The sequence below is a fragment of the Cynocephalus volans genome, chromosome 1, assembly GCF_027409185.1.
Source record: "Cynocephalus volans isolate mCynVol1 chromosome 1, mCynVol1.pri, whole genome shotgun sequence".
In the NCBI taxonomy this organism is placed as follows: domain Eukaryota; kingdom Metazoa; phylum Chordata; class Mammalia; order Dermoptera; family Cynocephalidae; genus Cynocephalus; species Cynocephalus volans.
In genome coordinates this window covers 239432015-239458649 of record NC_084460.1, presented here as the reverse complement: position 1 = coordinate 239458649, position 26635 = coordinate 239432015, and the positions used below count along the sequence as shown (strand labels likewise).

The 26635-nt window shown below is 39.9% G+C and overlaps 1 protein-coding gene and 1 pseudogene across 2 annotated transcripts in view; one reads left to right on the top strand and one right to left on the bottom strand.

Moving 5' to 3' along the window:
* Positions 1 to 25208, bottom strand: part of LOC134381351 (plasma membrane ascorbate-dependent reductase CYBRD1) — a 32609-nt gene extending 7401 nt beyond the window's left edge. The window contains exons 1-2 of one of the 2 annotated variants that reach the window (XM_063101450.1): positions 24993 to 25208; positions 15836 to 16044 (exon numbers count right to left, since the gene is read on the bottom strand). In XM_063101450.1, the coding sequence (XP_062957520.1) occupies positions 15836 to 16044; positions 24993 to 25185 (402 nt within the window). In that variant the 5' untranslated portion in view covers positions 25186 to 25208. The remainder of the gene's footprint in view (positions 1 to 15835; positions 16045 to 24992) is intronic. The other variant, XM_063101451.1, reaches the window with a different exon arrangement.
* On the top strand, positions 2294 to 3012 carry LOC134388459 (small nuclear ribonucleoprotein-associated protein N-like; annotated as a pseudogene).
* Positions 25209 to 26635: the final 1427 nt, after the last annotated feature.

Sequence of the window (26635 nt, the reverse complement as noted above, 5' to 3'; positions counted from 1 at the left end):
CTGCTCTACATAATATTGGGGGACCTTAACACACCTCTTAGCATTGGACAGATTATCTAAGCAACAAATCAACAGAGTAACCATTACTTTTTCAGAAGGAGAGAAGAAATCTAGGGTTATCAGAGGTGGGAGAGGGGATGGAGAGCAGGATAGGGAGAGATTGGACAAGGGGCATAAATAATAAGTACGAATTATAAAAATATATATGCTAGTAATATTGGTTTAATCATCATATGTCAACGTTGAACCCCCAAAATATGTATAATCAATTATGATTCAATAAAATTTTTTTAAAAAGAAAAAATAAAATAAAATTTATAACTAAAAAAATTAAAATAAAAAAATAAGTGTTTCAAATGATGAAATAATGTAAATTTATAACTTGTAATAATTAAAATTTATAATTTATAATAATCATTATTTCTTTTTAACCATTTTCATCTTACTACCTTACAAATGAATATGGTAACTTATAACCTGGTGGGCTGAAAATTATAAGACCCACTGTCCCTTGAAGTCAGTGGTGAAAGTGTGTTTCAAAAAAGACACATCAGGGGCTAGCCCGTGGCTCACTCGGGAGAGTGTGGTGCTAATAACACCAAGGCCACAGGTTCGGATCCTATATAGGGATGGCCGGTTAGCTCACTAGCTGAGCGTGGTGCTGACAACACCAAGTCAAGGGTTAAGATCCCCTTACCAGTCATCTTTAAAAAAAAAAAAAGACACATCAGAAATACTTAACAATGTGTATTTGAAGGGATGCCTGGGCCACATTCAGACCTGCTAAATCAGAATTTCTGGATTAGTGCCCAGTAATCTGCATTTTTAACAAAATGCCCATGTGATTCTTATGCATGTTGATGTTCAAATACCACTGTTTTTGATTCACTCAAATTATTCCAGAGATATGGGTTAATTACAGTCTGGAAAATCCTTAAAAGAGAAAGCAGTGGAATTTTACATTAGCTGTAGTCTACAAACACTTATTAAGTGCGAACTATATGCAAAAAAAAGTCCTGCGGTGTTTAGAAACTATCATCTACAGGAAGCTGTTCTTTACCACAATGGAAGTTCTTTGGAGAGCTAAGGAAAAATAAAGTCTCATAAAAAGCTATTATTTAGAGATGAAAGTGAAAATATACTATGATCCTGATTTATGTTTAAAAATTAAATATTTATATCTGTATGTATATATGCGTAGGCATAATAAAAACTTAAAGGAAATAAACCAAAAGATAATGACATCTCTAGATTATGGCATTATCAGTGATATTTGTTTTTTTCTTTATATTTTTCTTGATTTTATAAATATTTAAATTAACGTGTATTACTTTTATAATTAGAAATGGACAGTATAAGTTCACTCTGTCTTAAATATCTGGGCTTTTCTCAGTTAATTATTACTATCCCTAAAAATATAAATGTATTTCATACCAACTTTATCTCACTTTATAAAACAAAGGAGTTAAAAAAAAAAAAGGCATTTGTAAACTTTTAGGCAAAACAGATACCTTTATTGCAAAAGTCATTAATGAGACTGGGAAATATCTGCCTGGCTAGCTTTCGTATTAGGTATGGTTTGCTTTTTTATTTTTTAGGGTAGAGGTAGATTTGATGAGCACACAGGTGAATTACAGATTATTATATGGAAGCTCCTCCCAGCTCTCCTTTAACTTTCTGCTGTTTTATATTCTCACTCATTCCTTCATTCAACATACATTTCGAAACCCCTCTTATGAGCAGATGTTCCAAGTGCAGGAAATGCTACCCAAGACAGAAAAGCTCCCTATGTTTGAAGAACTCACATTCACTTTGATTAAGATTACTGTCATGTCTGGCATAGCGGAGTGGCTGCGGGAGATTCCTGGTGCCTCAGCCTGAGCAGTAGTCAGCGTCGCAATAAACAGAGCCTACATCTGAGACGGACTGCAGACCAGCACGTGCCAGAGATGGAAGCTCAAGTCAGACGCAGAAGAATAGCCTCACTGAGCAACCAACAGTGCCAGTTGCACCCGAGGCATTCTCAGCAGCAGCAAGTACCTGTGGTGGGTTTCCAGGTGAAACTGAGACAGGCATTCTTAGCTGAGACACTAACAGGTGGTGAAAGCAGTATTGGGACAACGAGGTAACTGATTCCAAGCAAAAACCAGACAATGCTCCATCTACTGTCTGCAGCTTCTGCCCAGCTTGCATTGTCTCTAGAACCCACATCATACTTTTCTCTATAGCCTTCCCTAGTTTTAAAGGGTCCTGAAAGTTTACCGTGGTGGTCAGATTTGGTGGAACAGCAATCATGACTGTGGGCAAAAGCAGCAAGATGCTACAGTGCATTGACCATAGAATGAGATGTATCCTGCAAGATGGCCAAATCTTCATTGGCACCTTTAAGGTTTTTGACAAGCAAATGAATTTGATCCTCTGATTGTGATGACTTCAGGAATATCAAGCCAAAGACTGAGATGCAGCCAGAGCATGAAGAAAAGCAGGTTTGGGGTATGGTGTTGCTGCATGGGAAGAACTTGGTATCCATGACTGTGGACGGACCACCCCCCAAAGATACTGGCATTGCTCAGGTACCACTTGCTGGAGCTACAGGAGGCCCTGGAGTTTGTAGGGCAGCGGGCAAAGAAGTACCAGCAGATGTACAAATTCCCCGGGCTCCTGCTGGATTGGCAAGCCCTGTTCAAGGAGTTGGGGGGCCATCCAAGCAGCTAATGACTCCACAGGGAAGATGCACTGTAGCAGCTACTGCTGTTGCTGCCACTGCCAGCATTGCTGGAGCCACATCACAGTACCCACCAGGATGGGGACTCCAGCCCCACCCGTAGGCAGAGCAACTGCACCTCCAGGCATAATGGCTTCTCTGCCTAGTATGGGACCACCCATGGGCTCACCAATTGTGCTTCCCCCTGCTCAGGGTACACCAATAGGCATGTCCCTCCAGGAATGAGACCCCCTCCATCTGGAATTAGAGGTCCACCTCCCCCAAGAATGCGTCCACCAAGGTCCTAGGATACATTAGATTTAGATCAGTCACTTTTTTCCCTGCAACGTGTCTTGTGAAATTGTGTAGTGTTTGTGAGCTTTTTGTCCCCTTTCTGAATTCATAATAGCTAATAATAAATGCATAGAGCAATTAAACTGTGAAAAAAACATTACTGTAATGTCCAATGTTTTGGCCATTTATAGGTGTCTCTCAGGTCAATTGTTCACAAACATTAGCATTCATCTGAATCACCTGGTGGGCTTGTTAAAGTAAATAGTGTTGGGCCCATCCCTTGAGTTTCTGATTCAGTAGGAATGGGGTAAAAGCCTGAGAATCTGTATTTCTAATTTCCCTGGTGATGCTGATGCTGCTGTTCTAGGGACCATACTTAGAGAAACACTGTCTTAGGTCATTTCAAAGTTGTTTTCTTCAAAAGTAATGAAATTTTTCTTCCAGGGGTTAAAAAAATCTAACCAGCACCAACAAGAATATGTTCATAGTTTGGGGTTGTTTTTGTATTGTGATACATTTTTAAAAATTTAACTGACACACTGTAATTCTACATATTTATGTAGTACAATCTGATGTTTTGATACATATGTATGTTGTATAATGACTGGGTCATGGGAGTTAATGTAACCATTACCTTATGCACTTAGCATTTCTTTGTGGCAAAAACATTCAAAAGCCTCTCCTCTTGCTATTATGTAATATACAAAACTTAGCTGTTAACCATAGTCAACCTACTGTGCTATAGAACATCAGAACTTACTCCTCCTATCTAATAGTAATTTTGTACCCGCTGGCCAACCTCTCCCTGTTTTCCCTTCCCTGACTCCCCTCCCCAGTCTCTGGTTATCTGATAACCACTGACCACTTTCTACTCTCTGCCTCTATAATATCAACTTTTTTTTTTTTAAGATTCCACAGTTCATGTGGTATATTTGTCTTTCTGTGCCTGGCTTACCTCACTTAACATAACAACCTCTAAGTCCATCCATGTTGCTGCAAATGACAGGATTTCATTCCTTTTTATGGCTGAATAGTATTCCACTGCGTATATATACTACATTTTAAAAATCCATTCATCCCTTGTTGGACACTTAGGTTGATTCCATATCTGGGCTATTGTAAATTGTGCTGTACTAAACATGGGATTGCAGATATCTCTTTGGAATATGTCCATAGTTTCTTATAAAGGGCATAACAGACACTCAAACTGGTCATTAAGTCTCCTGCCAATATCCTACATCTCCCTGCTGCACGTTTATTCATCACATCCACCTGGCAATACCCAAACCCTGGCTCAGCCATCTTTGTAACTACTCTGGTCTGCTAGGTACTGCTGGTGTAAATCACAGAATCAAGGAGAAAGCATCACTATATATTCATCGTTATGAGCATGAATTTCAACACAGCTCAACACTCCTTCTATTGTCTGATTTATCAACTGGCTCTCTGTTTTCCCCCATCCTCAAAACTTGTGACTCTCTTGTGTGCCTTTCCACTATGGGCAGATGATTTTACTAACATGTCATGGAAAAAACAAGAGGTAACTTTGGAGAAGGGCCTCAATTTCCTACCACCAAACCAGACAAACCAAACAATCATCCCAAACCAAAGATTCCCTCCAGTTTTGCAGTTGTACTGTGCAACCTGCTTCCTGAAGACCTAGCTATAGATTATTGTGTCTCTCTAGTATTGACAACCTCTCCTTCTCTACTGTTGCTATTATCCAGTCAGCATTTTAACATGCTCAATCTTCTTATAATAAAAAGCAGAAATAAAAAAGTAAAAATAAAAAGGACTCCAAAACCTGCCTTGACACCCGTCCGTGTTCAGTTACCTCTCTCTCTCTTCCCCTCTTACCCAAACCTCTGGACTGAGTTGTCTATTTCTTCACCTTTCTCTCCCTCTTCAATCCACTGCAATCTAGCTTTTGCCCTCAAGGAAAGTTCTCTCCAGGGTCATCAGTAACTTTCAGGTCACTAAACCCAACGGGCAGTTTTCAGACCTTATTATGCTCAACTCCTCAGGAGCACTGCTCAAGCCCTCTCCTCCCCTCCACTGCTCCCCTTCCCATCCTCCCACTTGCTCAGGCCTGAGAGTTACTTCCTCTCACTCTTTATATCATTTACCTTCCAAATCTCATTAATTCTACTTCTTAAATACCTTCAGAATCCATCCACTTTGCTTCACTGCTGTTGCTTCTCCCCAGGCCACCATCCTTTCTCATATGGCCATCCATAAACACTTTCAAGCTAGATTTTTGTCCAGCCTCTAATTCTGCTTCCATCTGGGCAGCCTGGCCTCCTTCCCATTCCTCAAATGAAGTAAATATTTCCCCACATGCTATTCCACCCATCTAGAAGCCTCTCTACATTTTCAACACCAGGCTAATCAATTCAGGTCTTGATGTAACTTCTTTTGTACTCTGTACCATATGAGAGCTCTCCCAGAACACTCCATACCCACCCTATTTACCAAATACTCAATTACCTGTCTTCCCCTGTAAGCTTCCCAAGGGCAAAGAGCATGTCTCTTTGAGCCCATGTTTTTCTTGTGGAACAATGTACTCCCCATAGCCTAGCAAGGTATCGTAGTTAAGTAAGTGGATAGACTTGTGAATAAAATTTCTCTGGCATAAAATGCATGTTGTCAATCATGAAGCTACCTATGGCCTATAGTAGAAATGAAAAATGCCATGTTCAGTTCATAAAAGAGCCTACCACAAGACTTACACTTCTAATAGGAAGAGCTCACTTGTGTCATTCCAGTGTGCAAAGCCTTAGGCTGAACCCATCCATGCATTATTTGGCTTTGACTCTTAAGATCCTGTGAAGGATCATAAACCTTAATTTTTAGGTAAGCAAATCTAAGAAGTTCAGAGAAGTTAAGTAACTTGTCCAAGGTCACTAGCTACCAAATGTATAAACATGATTCAAACTGAGGTCACCCTGATTGCAAATCCTGTGTTCTTAAAACTACCCGCTGCTTTCCAAAGCTGAGCAAGGAAGAAGCCAGGTGCCAGAATTCCTCCCACTAAGCTAAAGCCATGAAATTATGAAATATTTCTGAGAAGTCCAGTTAGCACAGATAAAACAACAGGAGATAAGAATCTGGATATTTCGATAGATAGAGTGCAAAACAGAATCTTGAGACAATTAAGCATATTTTTAATTCACCCAAGTTTAATACTAGAAAATTTATTGGTATAATTGACTATATTAACAGATAAAAAAGAAAAATCATATTCATCCCAACAAACACACACAAAAAGCATTGAATAAAAGTCCACATCCATTCATGATTTAAAGAGAAAAACAAAACCTTTTCACAAAGAAGAATAGGAGCAAACATGAAGCATCTGTACTCAAAAGTAAAATATCAGAAGCATTCTCTTTCAAATGAGAAGTCAAGCATTCTTATCTATGCTTCTATATGTCTTACTTGTAAATACTTCTACATGCTTTGATACTTCTATATTCTTCAATTCTATACTGTGCTGACTAGGATGCAGAGGAAAAGAAATATGACAAAACTGGCATTGCAGATACATGGCAAGAGCAGGGACAATTCAATAAGTGATTCTGGGAAAATAATTTATCCATATGGAAAAAAAAGGAAGGTGGATCACAACCTTGCATCATACACTGAAGTTAATTCCAGATGAGTTAAGCACTTAAATATCAAAGAAAAAACTTTAATACTCTTAACAGGAAGCAAAAGAGAATGTTTTGTCCTCAGGGTAAGGAAGGATTTCATAAATAAGTCACCAAAAGAAAGCAAAACAAAAAATGATAATCTTAGAGGAAAAGATGACTAATTTGGTTTCATTTAAATTGAGAACTTCAGGCTGGCCAATTAGCTCAGCTGATTAGAGCAAGGCCTTATAACACCAAGGTCAAGGGTTCAGTTCCCTGTACCAGCTAGCTGCCAAAAAGAAAAAAAATAAGTATGTAAAGCTCAGACTCCAATTATTTTTCTTTCAGGGCTGGCTGGTTAGCTCCGGTGGTTAGAGTGTTGGGTGGTTAGGTGCTGACACAAGGTTCAGGGTTTGATCCCTGTGCTGGCCAGTCCCAATAAATAAATAAATAAACAACTAAAACTGAGAATTTCTATTTATCAGAAAACACTACCTGGCTTGTCTGAAGGTAGTGAGTGATCTCAGTTGATTGTTCACAGTTACAGATCAACCTCTTTGTTCTACTTTTTCCTCCCTTCTCACTACTGCTCTTGACTAGTCTTAAAAAAAAGAGAAATACTACCGAAAGAGAGAAAAATGCAAGCTTCAAACTGGAAGATTTAGCAATACATACAAATGAAAAGGAATTTGATACAGAATTCTTACAAATCTTTAAGGAAAAGAAAAATAAACTTATTTTTTAAATGGACAAAAGACATGAGCAGGTATTTCTTAGAAGAGAAAACACAAATAAAATGAACATTAAAACTACAAGAAGACATTTTATACCCACTAGTTTGGCAATAATTAAACAGTCTGAAGGTCATGCAAGATTGCAGGGTTGTGCCATATGGGAACTCTTTCACAAGGGTACTTCAAAAAGTTCATGGAAAAATAGAATTAAAAGATAATATGAATCTTTCCATGAACTTTTTGAAGTAACCTCATATTTATACAGCGGAATACAAAAGTAAAAATGAATGTACTATAGCTAGAAGAATCAATATAGTTGAATCAGTAGAGTAAAAAAAAAAGAAAAAAAAGCTGTAGTAGAATATATATAGTATGAGACTTTTTTTAAAAGTTCAATTAAAAAAACAAAATTAAACAATATATTGTTTAACCAATATTATTTAATTAAATAATATATTATAATAAAACAATATATGGATTCACAGTATGTAGTAAAAGTCTAAAGAAAAACAGAGAATGAGAAAAAACACCTGGAGAATGGTTACCGCTAGGGGTTGAGGTGGGTAGAGAAATGTGGGATCAAGGTGGGGGTAAGTCGGGGGAGGTTCATGTTTTCTAAATTAGATTGGATGTGGAATCACAGAAGTTAATTTTATTATGATGATTCATAACTTCTATATACATACCATATTCGTTTTTTTGTTTTTTTGTTTTTTTTTGTTTGTTTGTTTTTAATGCCCCAGAGGCTAGATTTCAAAAGTAGAAAAGAACTCTCCACTTGATAAACATGAGGAAGGGCGAAGACGGTCCAGCTTTTTGGCTGTATTGTTTTATTATTTGTCTCCTTCCTTTTTTTACTGAAACAATCCAGACACTGGCTTCACTTGGCAGGCAAACCTGATTTTATAGATAGTGGTTAAACCAAACCCCAGCAGTGCTCAGGTGAGAGGATCTAATCTTGAAAAATCTTTCCCATCTTCTTCATACTGTGGGAGGTTTGTTTCTTGAGTTGGACTGAAGGGGAGTGCAAAAGCTGACCTTACAAACTCAGGTGAATGGTCAATTATACTTTGCAACTGAAGTGCATAGCAGTGTGGCCTTAAGCACCCCTGCACCTGGGGCTGCTGCTCCCAGAGTGAGGCTTCCTCTTCTCCCCACAAGGGGCAGCCCCAAAAATCCCCACTTGAAAGAATTCGTCTTGACTCAGAAAGTGAAATTGCTTCCACCTTTTCTATAAACCTAAGAGATCTGACAGAAAAACATCTCTGTCAAAGCGTATTTTCGTGGCTCATATATTTTTGCGACTAAGAATATGAAGGCAGGAAACTGTAAATCATAATGAGGAAGGAACTTAGCTCCCATCGAAAGTGAAGAAAGCCAGCTTAGAAATGGTGTCTTCCCGTTGGGAAAGGAAATGTTCGTTCATGTGATTTCCTCCTTAGCACACCTGGGTGATCTGTTCTGTCACTTCTATGGAGAAGCAATGCAAACAACTTAAAAATAGCTTCTATACAACAAAGGAATAAAGCTGGAACACAGTCATCTTTTCCTAGAATAGGAATAGGAAACCGTTCACCTCGTTCCTGAGTGAACAATCAGAAGGCACCAAGCATGACATGAGTATTCACACCTGTGGGGGAGGGATGCCATTTGCTTAGTTTTAAAAATTCATATGTGTGTGTGTGTATTATATATATATATATATAATACACACACATATATATACCTTATATGTATAGCTTTGATATATGTGTGTGTATTTTTTATATATATACATACACACACCTTAAATATGTGCGTGTGTATATATATATTTTATGTTGTCAACAAAAGAGCCACATGTTCAATAAAGTCAAACAAGACATATTTAAAAATTAATAATTCCCCCAACCAATCTCACCCGCACAATGGTGGCAGCTTGGTATATTCTCCCATACCTTTCTTTACACATTTACACATACATGTATTTTCTTTCTTTTTTTCCCCCCAAAATGACATTTTAGTGTACACAATTACTCCCCACTATTTTTTGTACTGAAGAATATATCATGGATTTACCCTTGGTCGGTAGGTATAGCCACATTCTTTCTAATAACTGTATAATATCCAGCAATATGGATTTACCACAAATTATTTAACCATTCCCCTACTGATAGACATTTATGTTGCTTCCCATTTCCTGTCAATACAAACAATGCTGCACTAAAAATCATTTTTAGAGTTCCTTATGTGACGGTATTCTATTTTCTACTCCCCCCAAATGTGGGATTCCTAGGTCAAAGGGTAAGCATATTAAAATAAGTCAATAGTTTCTAACAAATTACTTCCCCAGGGGGGAGAGAGAGCACCTTTTACCTCACGCCATGCCAGAATGAACATTACCATTTGTTACCGTTGGCCAATCTTATGGGGGAAAATGCTATTTTATTGTTGTTTTAACTTGTATTTCCCTTACTTCTTAATGAGGTTGGCATCTTCTCATGCTTATTTGTGATTTCACTTTCTTCTTTGAACTGCCTGTTCAAATCTTTTGTTCTCTTTTTTACTTGGTTGCCTGCTTATTATAAATTTTTAGGAATCATTTGTATATTAAGAACATTAACCATTAATACATGATGTGTGTTTATTCCCCTTAATGCTTTGTACAGTTTCTGTTGACGTAGATATCCCTTATCACATATAATTTTTAAAAATTTTTATGTAGTCAAACATGTCTTTCTTTTTTCCTTTACATCTTTTGGATTTCTTGTTAACCCTATGGCCTCCCATACCTCAGATTATACAAATTATACATTTCTTAATTTTCTTTTTCCCTTTTCATTGGCTTTGGTTTTCATATTTAGGTCTTTAATCTATCTGAAATCTTTTTTTCTATTGTGTGACATACCAAATCTTTTTCCTTTCTTTTATTTTCTTCAAAGTGGACAGCATTTATTAAATAACATTCTTTCCCACTAAATTGAAATACCATTGTGTCATGGAAAAAGTTCCTATATACACTTGGACTGTTTCTGTACTCTCTATTCTTTCCATCAATATATATTTATTCATTCCTGTGTTAGTAACTTGTTTTGAATGAGGCAGGTCTCCCCTCACTTCTTTTTCAAAATTTTCTTGTTTTTAAAAAAATATTTGTTCTTCTACATAAGAGTTAAGACTCCCATTGAGTTTAAAATTAGAATTATATTAAATATAAATATTAGTTAAAGAAGGAAAGATATTTCTATATTACTTTTTTCTTTCAGTAACATGGAGTCTCTCTAATCATATCACGTTTTCTGTTTTTCAAAAAGATTTTGTGGAGAATCAAGATGGCGGAATAGATGGTCTCCAGCGTCACTCTCTCCCACAATCAACCAATTGAGAACTATTAAAAAGCAACAACAGCCAAGCTAAGGCCGCTAGAGCTCAGGGGAAGAGGAGGAGAGACCTACAGAGTGTATGAAGGCAGGAGAAACAGCGATGAGAGAAAGAAAAGACCGCTCTGACCAACTGGAGCCCTGGCCATTTCAAGGCTGGCCCTGGTGAGCACACAGAGCAAGAACTGGCAAAAACCACAGTTGTGCCCTTTGTGTGAAGTTGCTTGGAGTCTGCAGGGGAGAAGAGGGCCTTGGTGGCCCCCAGGCCAGCAAGACCACTGACAGGGTTCCCATGGACCCACATAGGAGGTAGGGGCCACAGACAACTGAAAAAAGAAGCCACTCAAAGGCCAGTGAGTCATCACAAGGGACTGGTGCATGACCCACCCCATGGGAAGTGTTTGGAGTGCAGGAGGTGGGGGAGACAGGCCCACAGGGGGAACATTGGGGCACAGCATGGACAGCTGATCTGCCCCCAATCAGTGCAGGACCACTCAGTGGAGATAGGTCAGGAGTATAGAACTGCAGGGGGTGTTGTTTGCTGGAAAGATTCAGGCCCAGACCAGAGTTTCCACACAACTCAGGTGTATTGCATCTCACAAGACCCAGAAGTGCTTACAACGTCAACAATTAAAACCTGAGCTGCACAAAAAGCCTTCCCCACAGAATCAGCAGCACAGCAGCAATTTAACTCAACCACAGGGCTCAAGTGCTGGTCCCCACAGGAAGTTCCCCCATTTTAGAAGTAAGCAAAGGACAACAAATTAGTTCCAGTGCAGAGTTTAAGTGGTAGGGGTAGCTAATAATCCAATACAGAACTGAAAGAAAACCCAAAAAACCCACAGATCAGAGACAAAGTTCTAATATTAACCAGTAAATGTCTAACACGACCAAAGAACACCTATAAAACCTAAAAGAGCTGGAAGTCCCCCAGGCTCCCAAGCCAGCATGAGGGGGTTCTGAGGGCCTCAGCCACACCCCCCCCATGTCCATATCCAGCTCAGTGATGACTGAGCCTCTGTAGAAGCCCCCTGGGCCCCTGAGACAGAGGGATGGGGGGAGACTGAGGGCCTCAGCCACACCCCTCCACATCTGCCTCCAGCCCGGTGATGACTGCACTGCTGCTGGAAGCTCCTCAGGCCCTTGAGCCAGGATAAGGGGTGCTGAGGGCCTCAGCAATGGCCCCCGACATCTGCATCCTGACTGGCAATGACTGCACTGCTGCTGGAAGTCCCCGGTGCTCCCAAGCCTGAGTAGGGGTGGGCCATGGGCTTCAGCCATGCCCTCCTGCCCTGCACAACCAGGCCAGCGAAGGAGCTAGCCATGGGCCAGCCCCACCTCCCTACCCCCACCTGTGTTTCCCTCCCCCCTCAACCACCCCCCCCACTGCTCCACAACATCTTAGTGTGTAAAAATATAATAATAAATAAATAAATTTTTAAAAATTTAATCAAAAAAGGATTTTACAGTATTTTACGTATTCTACATATAGATCTTATATTTTCATTGTTTATTTTATTCCTGAGTATGCTATAGTTTTTTAAATCTATATTATAAATGGATTCTACTTCTTTTCCTAAGTGGTTATTTCTAATATAGGCAAAAGTTATTAACTTATGCATGGCTATCTCATATCCAATCACTTTTCCAAATTCTTTCATTACTTCCAGTAGTTTCTTGGGTATATAGACAAACATTGTATAATTAGCAAACAAAAAGAATCACAAATTCTCTATTATTTATACAGATTTGTTTTCATTATCTTGTACATTAGCTAAAACCTCTAAAACAAAGTTGAATGAGAATGGTAGCAAGTATCAATATCTTATTTATTATTTTAACGAAAATGTCTGGTATTTCAGTTTAATTGGATGGGTGCTGTTGGATGTTGGTAAAGTTGTTTATAATCAGAGCTGCCACCTGTAGGTGTGCACGTGTGTAGTGCACAATAGGATCACATCTAAGAAAAGTTTGCTTTCTTCCAGTGTACTGGAATAGTTAAAATACTTGTTCCTTAAAGTCAAAGGTATGAAACAATCTGGACCTGATGCCTTTTTTTAGTAATAGACTGCAAATGACCTTACTGATTTATTTAGCTGTTACTGGTCTGTAAGAAAATAATTCTTTTTTCTTTTTTAAGATTTTTCACCATATTACCATATATTAAAATTTAATAATCTGTCCTGATTTAAAAATATTATTTCTATCTGTTATTATATTTCCTTCTCATTCTGAATGTTGAATATTTTGGTTTTTCTCAATCAGGCTTGCCATGGTTTATCTTTTTAATTTTTTTAAAGAACTAGCTTTTCATTTCATTTATATTTTCTTTTTTTCAATTATACTGTAGTAGGCCAAATCATGGCCACATAAAGATGTTCACACCCTAATCCATGGATCCTGTGAAAATGTTATGTTACATGGCAAAAGGGACCTTGCAGAAGTAAAGTTACAGACCTTATAATTGGGAGATAATCTTAACGTAATCTGGGTTAGTCCAATCTAACCACACAAGCCCTTTTAAAAGCAGAGGACTTTCTCTGGCTGAGAAGAGACAAGGAGGAAAAAGAAGGAAAAGAAGTCAGAGAGATTTCCAAACCAGTGAGATGGATTCGATGCCCCATTGCTGGCTCTGAGATAGAGGGGGCTGTGTACAAGAAATGGAGAGAGGACTATAGGGCTCACAGCAAACCTCGGCTGACAGCCAACAAAGAAACAGGAACCTCAGCCTTACAACTAACTGCAAGGACCTAGATTCTGCCAATAATTAGCTTGGAAGCTGATTCTACCCCATAGTCTCCCAGTAAGAGCCCCGGCAGGCTGACGCCTTTATTTTGGCCTTGTTAGGCCCGGAGCAGAAAAAACAGACAAGCCAACCTGGACTTCTGACATACAGAAACTGTGAGGTAATAAATTTGTGTTGCTGTAAGCTATCGAGTTTGTGGTAATTTGTTATGGTAACAATAGAAAACTAATAAAATTATTCACGGATATTTTTGTCTTTATTAATTCACTTTTCCTGATATATTTTGCTGTCCTCTTTTAGTTTCTTAAGTGGATAGTTCATATATTTTAATTTTTTTTCCAAAAGAGAATAATAAATGCATTTAAGCCTATATTCTTCTGACAGCCATTTTAGTTAAGACCCATAGATTTTAGAATAAGTATTCTCTTTTTTGCTAATTCCTAGATATTTCTTAATTTTACATATTAAGATATACAGCAAAGTATCAGTTGGTTTTTAAAGAATCCAGATTAAAAAGCATACCTGGTATAGAAAATCTTTTATTCTTTTCATTTATTTATACTATTTACTTATCATCTTTATTATTATACAAGAAATATATGTTATAGAAATATTAGAAGATACATAAAATAAAAAGCAAAATAATAAAGTGGAATGCAGCCACCTAGTGATAATCATGTTTAACATTTCTGGTGCATATCTTTCCAGATGTTCAGAGAATGCCATAGCATATAACTAACTCACTAAAGACAGAGTTAGTTTATTTAGTCCATTTTAACTACTGTATTCAGAACCACAGAATCCTCTCACAGGGAAGCTATGTATGAGTTTGGGGGGTTTCTGTTCTGTTCCTCAGAGATATGACCCTCCACTAAGAACACTCTAACATGGGCTGAAAGATCTTGGAGAAATCGTGGGAACAGGCCTGCGTCCCAGCACTGGCACTGGCTGTGTAACTCTGGGAAAGTTATCTACCTCTGTGTCTGCAGCATCTGGAAAGGCTATCTCACTGGAAGGATTGAGAGAGATATGCAGAATGCTTCACAGTGCACAGGCATGCATTCTGTATGATGATGCAGTGCAGAGGAAGTGAGCCAAAGCCAGGCGGACAGATTGCGTGATGCCAAATAGAGAGCCGAAAAAAGAGAAGCTAAAGAGAGAAAAGAGAGCTGAGTTGAAGAGAAGCCAGGAAGTCACGTGGGTCCCTCAAAGCAAGTGGCAGCATCTCAGTGGCCCCTGCCCTGGCCATCCTCATCTCTCAGGGGAGAGGATCCACCAGCTGCGCACAGTGGAGGAAGCTGCCTCCCAGATGTGAGGCTGTGGCTAGAACACTGAGGGAAAGTTAACATGAGGGCAGCAGATGTGAGCTGGGCTCAGCCATCCAATTTGAGATATTTTCCTTGTTCCTTCTTGATTGGGAAGACCGTGTTTGATGCAGGGTTTTCTCTGAGCTTCTCTCCTGCCTGGCACCTCTCCATTCCCAACCCTTACCTCTAGGCCTGGTAATGCAAACTTAAATAACTAGTAGTGTCCATAGAGATATTACCTTTCATTTAATTAAAATTCAGCAAGCCGTAAGGTTTTAAAAGCTTTTCTTTAAGAAGAAGAAAACTAAGAAATAAATATCCAGCAAGACACCCATTTTTTTTAAAGGGGTCATACATTTTAGGTTATGCCTTAAGGTTTTATGGATTCATTCCAGTATCTTACTTCTTCTATATCCACAGAAAAGTAAAATTCACAACGATGTCCCAATCAGTTAGTTGGATGTATACCGTACTAAGGAAGGAAAGTGAACAGATATAGTTGCCAAAAATTTTTCAACAAAGTGGTTAGCACCAAAAATACTTTTAAAATTAATTTTTACTTTTGTGACCTAAAACAGTCAAATTCCTATCACACTCTATAAAATCATGTTTAAATACAGTGCTCTCAAGAGTATGTGCCTTTAAAAAGTGAAAAGAAGATAGGGGGAAAATAAAATAATCATTGTGTCTTCAAAATCTAACAAAAAGTTATAAGTTAATCCCTTCACTCATAAAGGTAAACCTAGAAAAGAAGTGACGGAGTATGCGAGAAGGAAATCTACAGGAAATCTTGCCTATGCTAGTTTACTCCGCACATGGAACTTAAAGTCCGAGCAATGTCAGTCTAGATGTTAGGAGATGACAATTTCCCTACATACATATGTCAATATTTTAAATCTCACACTCATGCTCATAACTTGTGAATTCTGTAGCTCCGGTGTCCCCTTAAGGGAAAGTAGTTATAATGGAAACAGATGTAAAGAATGTTTAGAAAGCATTCACAGTCTCTGAATCGTTTTACTTTTTATACCTTGTTTATAAATACCCTGAGACACTGACCTGTAAGAAATAGAGTATGACCGCTATCAGTCCAACCCAGCTGTGCAGACTGTACATATTGGGGATACTCCTGGCATTGTGGTAATCAAAAACAGCCACCAGAGAGATAATGACAAGAATGGCAGCAACGGTGTTTAAACCTGCATGGATGGATTTCATCAGGAGCTTGCTGCATTTCCAGGTCCATGGCAGTCTGTATACGATGATGGCTAGGGAGAGACGAGAGGGGAGTGTGTTTAAAACATCAACACGAAATGAACATTTGACACACTGGACACTCCCTTTTGTGAAACCCTGTTCCTTGGCTTCTACTTCTCCCCTCTTCCCAACGTTACTCCCGCCTTTCAGTGGCTCCTTGGCTGGCATTCTCTTTACTCCCAACTTATGAACAAACCTTGGCACTTCTCAGGCTCAGTTCTAGGGCTTATTCTCCCTCTGCACTTTCTCTGTGGGTGATCTCCTACGCATTTTCACTGAAGTGCTTTCTACATGGCAATGACTCCAAAATGTATATCTCTGGCCCAGAAATTTCTTCTAAACTCAGACCCACCTAATCCAATGCCTTCTTGACATCTCCATATAGATGCTCCCAAATGTATCAAACCTAACACTTCCAAAACTAAATTCTTAATCTTATATTCTGGTTTATGCCTGTTGTCTCCTTTCTTCTTAAAAGTGTCTTAGTTTGATAAGAAAAGAAAGACTAAGGAATAGAAAAACATGCAAAAGATTTAAATAAACATTTCACAAAAGAACTGGCCAGTTAGTTCAATTGGTTAGAGTGTGGTATTGTAACACCAAGGTCAAGGGTTCGGATCCCCATACTGTCAAGCCGCCAAAAAACAGTATTTCTTTTTCACAAAATAGTATATCCAAGTGGCTAATAAACATAAAGAGATCAATCCTGATCTGACCATCACACATTGTACACAACTAATGAAAGTCAACTTTCTACCCCACATTTATGTATAGTAAATTATCTTTAAAAAAATAAATAAAAGGTAAAAAAAAAAAAGAAAGAGATCAACTTCATTAGTCATCAGAGAAATATAAACTTAAACCAAATTGGAATACCTCTACCACATATCTGAATGGCTAAACATGGAAAATACTGAGTATTGAGAAGGATGTACAGTGGTCAGAACTCTCAGTTTCTGCCAATGGAAGTTTAAATGAGAACAAACAGTTTGGAAAACTGGCAGTATCTACTTAAGCTAAACTTATGTATACCTTATGATCTAGCAATTCCGCTCCTAAATATATGCCCAAAAGAAATATGTGCATATGTTCACCAAAAGATACATACTGTAACATTATTAGCAGCACTATTTATAGTCGCCAAAATCCGGAAACTCTCCAAATTCTCAACAATAGAATGAATAAATAAATTGTGATATATTCACATCATGGAATAATATACAGCAAAGGGAATGAGTGATCTATAACTAGAACTACTACTATAATGCCAATCCCAAGAAGCCAGACATTAACAAGTAGATAATATGATTCCATTTATATGAAGTACAAAAGCAGGCAAATCTCATCTCTGCAGTATGAAAAGTCAGGATAGTAGCTGCCTTTGTGAGGATGGGGTATAGCAACTACAATGAAACACACAAGGGATTTTGAAGGTTCCTACTAATCCTGTTTCTCAATCTGAGTGCTGGTTACATCAGTGTTCCCTGAGAGAAGACATAAACTATACACTTATGTGAATACATTTCTGCATGTAAATTAAACTTCAATAAAAAAGCTTTTAAAAAGAGTTTATTTTAAGTGTCCTGGTTTAAGCAATAGATTACATGGCCACCTTAACCAGCATGTAATTAATTTTTGTTTTGAAGACAATATCCTTCCCCTATCCACTCCTCCAGTCCATGGCAGAGAAAATTTAGATATCCAGAAAATGTGTGGCAGATGGAAAAGATTTAAAGAGTATACTTCCTTAGAAGATGATTCCACTATATCAGCAGTATATCATGTACATTTCTTAATCCCAGGGGGGAAAAAAGGAGCTTCATCAAAGACATGCATAATTTGAATATATAAAACTTCACCGGATCATAAAAACATAAGGGATTATCTAGTCCTTCTTCAGGCAGAAACACATCTAAACTTACAAAGACAGTTGTGAATTCAGCCTCTTTCAATCTGTCAGCACAAGATATCACACTTCCTATTCTTTGGTCCCATTCCAATGCTTGACAGCCTTTACCGTAAGGACAGTATTCCTTTTACTTAATCCAAACCCTGAAGGATTGCTACTTACTAATTTTAGTGTATGAGTATCTTATAAATGTTGATAGGGCTGGCCGGTTAGCTCACTTAGAGTGTGGTGCTGATAACACCAAGGTTGAGGAGAATTTTTAGATAATCATATCTATAGTCAATGAATCTTTTGAAAGCTTTTAATGCGATACCTTACAGAGTATACTGTTAAAGCTAGCTCAAAGCACCTTCTCACCCCTACTTCATCTTCTATGAGGAAATTAATGTGTCTTGCTGTTTCTCCCTTGTATCTCCAGAGTCTAAGAGAGCCCTGGGTTCATAGCATGTAGCTCCATAAGTATTTTTTTTAACTCTTATTTTGAGATACTTATAGATTCACATGCAGTTGTAAGAAATAATACAAAGACGTCTACAGCCATACCACCCTGAATGCACCCGATCTCGTGTAATCTCAGAAGCTAAGCAGGGTCAGGCCTGGTTAGTACTTGGATGGCAGAAATAACACAAAGAGATCTCATATACTCTTTACCCAGTTTTTCCTAATGGTAACATCTTACATAACTATAGTACATTATCACAGCTAGGAAACTAACATCAATATAATCCACTGACCTTATGCAGATTTCACCAGTTTTACTTATTAGTGTGTGTGACCCATAGTATTTTTTAAATAAATGAATACAAAGAACTTTCTACTGACTGATCAAAATCTAGAAATCAAATTGATGTCAACTCAAACACTGTGGTTCCCACCCACCACCATGCTTTTTCTCCTTTGAGGATTCAGCGGTACACCCTATACATGTATCTAGTTTTTAGGGAAAGCAGATTCCTTTTTACCTGATGACTTAGTGACCTCTGATCCACAAAGTGAAGTCTTTTGCAATCTGTTATCAGGCAATAATAAAATAAAAATGTGCACTACATGAGACTTAACACATCTCCCCCTCTTCTGGCTCAGCCTCATTTATCATAGACACACACACAAAGTTGATCCCTTGCTAGGTAGTAGGTACCATGCTAAGTGCTTTACATGTTTATATTTTAATTCTCACCTCAACTCTGTGAGGAAGGTACAAATTATTATTACCGTTTTACAGAGGAGGACGCTGAGGCACACAGAGTTAACCTCAATTAGTGTTTCAAAATTATTATTGTTGTTGTTGTTATTGTTGTCATCATCATAATCATCATCCAAGTACCACTCAGGAAAAGGAATCTGAGATGAGTGAACTTAAACATCTACATATGAAAAGGAAATACTCAGGATGTGTTTGCTTGGAAAGCAAATTATAAACAATAAATCACAACAGTTTTTCCAATGAAGACCTTATTCTTCTCAATACTATAGGCATTACAGAGGTATGTGTCAAATTTGCCATAAAACTGAAATCTTTGAACATTAAAACTTGAGTTTTAAACCTTTTAAATGTACTTAAATGTTTTCAAATTGGCTGCACATCAGCTTTTCTTCTTCAGCAGTAGCATGAATGGAACACATTTAATCTTTTATTGATAATTTGGGGTCATCAACAAAACACCAATTATTATCCTATTACTATAAGAAGTCCTTAGAGGTTTCTGAAGCAGGAGAAGTACTTGCCTCTGACCCAAATGGACCCAGACAATTACAATTTTAGAATTCCTAGGTCTATTTAGAGTTTTTCTATCTCTTCTTTTAATTTCCTGCACAGGTTAGGGTGCCTGCCTCCAGCTTCTCCCTTCCATCATCCTGCCTTATTCTAGATTCCCATCAGCTCTATTTCTAGCTTATACATTTTTACCAAAAACCTTAACAACTATTAAATCTGGGTGGCGAGTACATGGAGGTCTATTATATTATTTTCTATATAGTTGAAAGAGTTCACTATAGTTTAAAGGTTAAAAATTTTTTTCATAAGTTTGCAAACCCAGAAGCCAATTAGTCTGAACTACTCAATAGGCAGCTTGTGGAGACCTGAGGGGTTCTCGTATGAGTGAGGTGCATGACCTTTAGCACACAGAGTTTTCAGCATCTACCTGGCTATACAGAGGCTCTAGTTAGAGCCTGGTACAGTTGAATATGCTTCAAAATGCTCTCTGGGAAAATAAAGGATAACTGCAAAACGCTGCATTTGCATAAGCTGTTTACATGCTTTTAAAAATTTATAAATAATCAAAATATGGTGGAATTCAAGAGAAAGGGGCAGCCTTAACTAATCAAACCACATTCTTAAAAAAGAAGCTGTTTTGAACAGTTATAAAAACTTCCTGGAGAATGAAATTTAAATATTTCTTGCTGCTTTGGCTTGGCACTTACCTAGACACCATTCCTAAGGTTCAATGAGATGGAAGAAAAAGGTCTCCTAAGCCCACAAGGAGGGGAAATCGTATAAAACAGCTACTTATGACTGAAACAAGAGTTTTCTGTTAGAGGCTCTAGTTGGCAAGACCATTTTCTCTCAGAAAATGAGGGGGAACAAGAAGACATATATGTGAGAAATACGTTTTAAATCCTTTAAAAGAAAAAGTTATTGGTGGTGGAACATGCTAGCATGATAAAAAGAAAGAAGGGAAGGAAGTGAGGGAGGAAGAAATTAATACCTGTGTATAATTATTCTTTACACAACGAAGAAAAAATATAGTAACTTGAATTTGAATTTAATTATTAGAAAATGTCTTAGCTCCTAATCAAAATTCAGGAATATGTAAAAATATATATTCTCTAAGATGTAATCTCTGATTTGTCACCAGCTTTCCATCCATATACCATTACCAAACTATCTATGCTCAAAACTATCTATTGCTCAGAACTGATCTTGATGTAGTAACCAGTGGCCTCCACATTGCTAATTTTGATGGTCAATTCTCAGTCCTCATCTTGCTTGACTGGAAGGCAGCATTTGATATAACTGGCCCCTCACTCCTTCTTGATATACTTTCTTCACTTGGCTTAAGGACAATTTTAGTGGAAAGCCTGACTGAAGAAGAGAACAAGACGAGAGGAATTGAAGACTGCAAGGACTGACAAATATTTTGAAAACTTCTGTGGTAAGGCAAGCAGAGAATTGAGGCAGTAGCTGGAGGGGGATACAGAGTCAAGAAGTTTTTTTGTTTTTGTTTTTAAAGATGATAGAAACAATAACATGTTGAAAATAATCCATTGGGGGAAGAAACTTAATGATGCAGGAGAAGGGAGGAAGAATTGATGATGGCAAGAGGCACAGAGAGTCCTTATGCAGTGACATTCCTTTGAGCTAGAGGCCTTAGAAGAAAGATGTGTTTCCAGTGCAATAGATGTCCATTCCTCCCTGAGGTTGACTAAGCCAGTGTCTCTAACTTGGCTGAATAGGAGAATCCCTAGGGGAAGGGAGGGCACTTTTACTTTAGATGCTACTATTATTGTCACAAATGAGTGGCTGTAAAATTGCATTTTGTTACTAAGAGTTTAATGATAGCATAGAAATGACTAACCACTCATTTGACAACTATTTATTGGCCTACCATGTGCCAGTTCTAGGTGTTATTTTAGGTACCTGGGATATAGCAATGAGCAAAATAATGATATCTAAAATATTTCTATTAGTTACATTATTAAGAGATCTGCATGCATTTGTTTATAACAAAAAGATGTGTTTTGAATTGCTTTGAAATCTCTTCATGCTTTGTAAAAACTCTCATTTCCCTAGATTGCTAGGTTTTATTATCAGTGGTGTCCCCAACGCTTGTTTTGGAGTAAGCATTTGGGGCGCTTTCTCTATTATCTTCTTTGCCAGTTTTTACCCCAAGAGCCTTTTCAAGTATATTTAAGTGACCTTGGAATTTGGTCACTTTTACACACACTAACAAGATATCCTGCCTTTTAAGAAGTACTCTTAATTTCTTTCTGTTAATCTTTTAAATGTTTCTTAAATATAGTTATATTCTCTCACAAAACCAACCCAAGATCATTAAACTGTTTAATTTCTCTTCCTTCAGTTTAAACAATAAAAGGAGTTCTATATGTGGGAAAGTAAGGAGTATAGAATTGCCAAGACTTCTTTTCGCTAAATTTAGTCACCTGAATTTTTTACCTTTTACTAAAAGAACACATTCCACCTCACTGAACCTTTTAAAAGGTCAACTTCCACTTTGAGACTGTTTGTTTCAGTCTTTTCTGTGGCTTTCTTTTCAAAGTTTGTTTCTCTGATTTCCCTGCAGTATACTTATTTCATGGGAAACATTCCTTTTAGAGAAGGACAAAGCCTCTTCTAAACTCTTCCTCATTCACGTCAGTCTGTTAGCTAGATTTCCCACTAGTTTAAATTTTTATTTGAGTTTTAGATTTCCCATAGTCTGTTATACTTTATTTTAGAACACATAACATTTTCCAAAATATATTTGGGGAGAGAGAGAGAGAGTAGAAAGAGAGAGACAGAGAAAAGATTTATTTTGTAATTTCTATGTTAGCCTTGCTTTCTTCAGAGCTTCCTTTTTAAAAGTGTTTCAAAGGACTCATACTTATTCTGACATAGTTTCAAATATTGTTTGATGATGGTATATTGCATTTGTGAAGCATTTTATGCTTAGAGTAATAACTATACTTTAGTCTTCCTTATCTCGAAATATTTGTGTATTACAAAAGGGAAGAACTCCATTACACCATGTTTATTAGTAGAGATTTGAATCTTCATAGCCTAAAATTTTCCTCATTGCAGCAATTACACACAGTAAAAAGGCCTGTTATAACATAGCTAGTCCATAACATGTGCGTTTCCCTCGCAGCCTATAAAGTCAACTATTTACTCCTCCTTCCACTGAAGCCTTCCTACTGCTTCGGGTAAGGAGTGCAGGTAGGCCAGATATGGAAGAACTGGGGAGGACTATGCATGTGTCTACATGTATGAAAAAGTCTACGTTCATATCAATTAAATGTATTATGTGATTACAGTGCTTTGCGAATCCAGCATCCAAACAGTAAAGAGGATGAGTAATGTCGACAGGACAACCGTTGGAATATTAATACAAATATGGTAACTAAGCCTAAAGAAAACAAGGTTTGCATAAGGGCAGCAGATAAAAATTACCAAAATATCAATTTACACATTTTTGCCCCAAAATATATAAATATAAACAGATTAAGAAAAATCCAAAGTCTAGAGAAATTAGAAAACCTTTTAGTTAAACTGTGTAATGGACTCTAACATGAAGGAAGAGCTTCAAAGTGTATCTTAGATGAAGCTTTTTGCTTCTCTGAAAAGAAGATTTTGCAGAAAATAAGCATATTGCCATAAAAGCAGAGAAACAATGAAAATAAGGCCACTGAAAAGACGTATACTACTTCCATGGGTAAGTTACTTATCTCATAGGTGCCTTAGTTTACTCATACCTGTGAGATAATGCAATTAGTGCATTATCACAGAAAGAACTCAATACATGTTAGCCATTTTGTGACTTTGTCTCCTCTTTGGTAAATGAGGCTACAAGTAATATCACGTGTTCAATCCTGAGAAGATATTCCAAGACCTCCGAAAAGTTTCTTGGTATTAGGAGCTGCTCTGAAGAGTGGATGGAAGAGATAAAGGGACCGTTCCTGCTGCTCTGAGCAAACAACTTCTGTGTTGACAGCTCTGGCCTAACTTAAGGGCTCCACCACGAAGGAAAGAATGCTTCTGGTGACGGCGACTTTGGAACTCGAGTATGTTTTTCTCATTTTAGTGCAGTGGCAAAGCAGCTGGGAGTTATGCAATGCAGTGACTGAGTCGGCCAGTGGTATTTACACCCTCATGCCGATCTCATGCGAGGGAAGCCTCTGGACCGCTGAGCATCAGTAACATCTTCCACTACAGCCCAGGGTGGGAGAATGCTGGCCACACCTGCCAAAGTTTGGAGCACGAGTGTAAGATGGAAAAAACCAAAACCAAAACATAAAACAACACTTTTCTTTAGGAAGGAGGTCAGCGTTTTTCTGCTCGCTTGTTTGTTTGTGAGGAGTTAAACACTCGTGTAGAAAAGGCAGCCTGCTCAGACGCAAGACTAGAGGTTTCAGCCGGTGGGCATCTCTTTGCCAACCTTTCCACGCCTCTCGATTATTTTCTGCGACACAGCCCCAGTCCACCACTTCCTACCTTTTTCCAAATACTTTCTCAAGGCCACGGCCTCGAGTTCACTTTTTGGAAGGTGGTTACAAATAAAAGGTGCTTGCGCTGCTAGCTTAGAGGTCCCTCTAGCCAAAGAGCAGGTGAAGGAAATTGTCAGGACTCTGTGAGCGGCACTACACAACGACAATAGACACTGCCACCGACTGAGCCCTCCGCGCCAGCCGCGTCGCAGAGAAAGCGGGCCGGGGCTGGCTCAGCGCACGCAGCTAAGCCCGGGGGCATCCAGAACAGACGTCCCTCGGGGCCATCAGCCGTGGGCCCTCCCCGGGCACCTCCCACCTCCCACCCCGAGTTCGGGGCAGCGCCCTACAGGAAGCCCCGGAGGGGAACTTTCTCCAGTCGGCTGCCACATCAACAAGTTGGGCTGCAGACCGTGCGGCGACTGCGCAGGGCCGCGGAACACCCTGGCGGCGTCCCGGCTCGACTGAGTGTAACTCTCCAGGAGTGAAACCCAGAGCGGATCTTCACCCGCCCGGCCATCGGCTGGTCAGCCCCTTCGCCTAGGGTTGACGACGCTCCAAAAGCCCAAGCCTCGCCCCTCCATCTTTTCCTCTCCTAATCTGCAGCCTCGAGGCAAGTTGAGCGAAGAGCCTCGCCTCAGCACTGTTCCCGCGTCCCGGACTGCGCAGGCTGGGGCCCCGCGGGCGGCTTCGGGGGCGCGTGGCTGCCAGGGCCCGAGCGGCGCGCGCGTCTCCGGGACGCCTCCAGCGCTGCAGCCGAGTTCGCCCGGCCCAGCCCCGCCCGCGCCCGCCGCCCGCTCCCGCCGCCCCCGCCGCGCTCCTCGCCGCCCCCCGAGGGGTGCCCAGTACCAATGCCCTGGATGAAGACGAAGCCGGTGACGACGAGCACAGGGTGCCAGTTGAACTCGAGCGCGCCCCCGTCCCAGCCGAGCCCCTCCCTGTAGTGGAGGATCCAGATGAGGGTGAAGATCACGGACAGGAAGCCGACGAGCAGCGCCGACACCAGCAGCCCCAAGAAGCCCCTGAAGCCCTCCATGGCCATCAGAACACCATGCTCCGCGCCGCGGCGGCCGCAGACACTCGGCGAGGCGGCGAGGCGGCTCGGCCCCCGGGCACTGGCCGCGACACGGGACCCGGGCGTCGACTCCTGGGCTGTCTCCGCCTGTGGGGAGGGGCTTTCTCGGCGGCCGGCCCGGGCTGTGGGGCCTCCTGGGGGTGGGCAGTTGGCCCTGGCGCAGAAACGGGCCCAACCCCGGGATCACGCGGCCGCCGAGAGCTCTCACTGCTCGGTGGCCGCCCCTGGCCCTGCGTCTGTGCTCGCGGAGATAAATGACCGATGCAATTATTTGTTCAGAGAGGATTGCATATCCACCACTTCTTCTAACTCTTCCCGTAACTCTGACTTATTTGTGGGGAGTCTCAGCAGGGCAGTGGTGCACGCTCTTGCTTATCAGAAAAGAGGGATCCGCTGGATGGGGTTATGGGTGTGCTTTTAATTATGAAGCCTCCTGAGCCGCAGTTCTACAGGGCAGGCTCTCTCTGGTGCCAGGGAAGCGTCAAGGAGGAACCAGTAGGGGGATATGGACCTCAGTGAGTTTGGCCTTACCCAGCAACGAAGCGACTTTAAGTTTGCTGTCGAGAGAGGGCCGATAGGCTCCTTCTGGACCCTAGACGTGCCCATATAGTATGATAAAATGGACTTAAAAAGGGTCCACCTGCCCAAACTGATCTGAACCAAAGCCCCGCCTTGATAAAGTGAAGTTTGCTCCCTGGCCTCTTTCCAGCATTATCCTTACCCTTCTCCATTGGACAAGAACAGTGTCCGTGTTATCTATTGCTATAAAAACGGAGGGCGGAAGGTGCGTTCTGGTTCCCAGGGCTTCTAGAATGCTTTGGGGAATGTTCACTTCTAGCCCTCCTCTGTAGCTTATCTCCAGGACTAGTTTACAGTATTGTCTTGTTGCCTTCTTGATAAACCTTAGAACGTGCAGGAAATGTAATGGGGATGATTTTCAGAAGTTGGGTTTTAGGCCGAGGAAGTAGGGAGTGTTCAAGCACTGGTAGTGGGGCAGGATTAAAGCATAAAAGTAAGAGACTACAGACCTCACCTGTGCCATTATTTTTCCCTTAGTGAGGAGACTAAGCAAATAGAAGAGAAGGACCATCTCCCCCATCAACACTTTCTGTGATCTGGCCCGGCCTAGGCCTCCACTCTAATCCCTTACCATAACCTCACTGGCCTTGGATGTCCTTGGCTATAAACTTCTCTGGCAGCTCCCTACCCACACCCCCGCCTCTAGATTTGCCTAATCCCACCTCCATCAAGAAACCTTCCCTGCGTCGGCCAACGCCCCTGACGATTTTACACTGCACACACCTCTCTTCATCACTTATCAAGACGTAATATAATGATCGGTTTCTGTGGCTGTCTCCACTCTCCAGACAGCTCCCTTGAAAGCATCAACTGTCCAATTATCATTTTATTTGTCCTT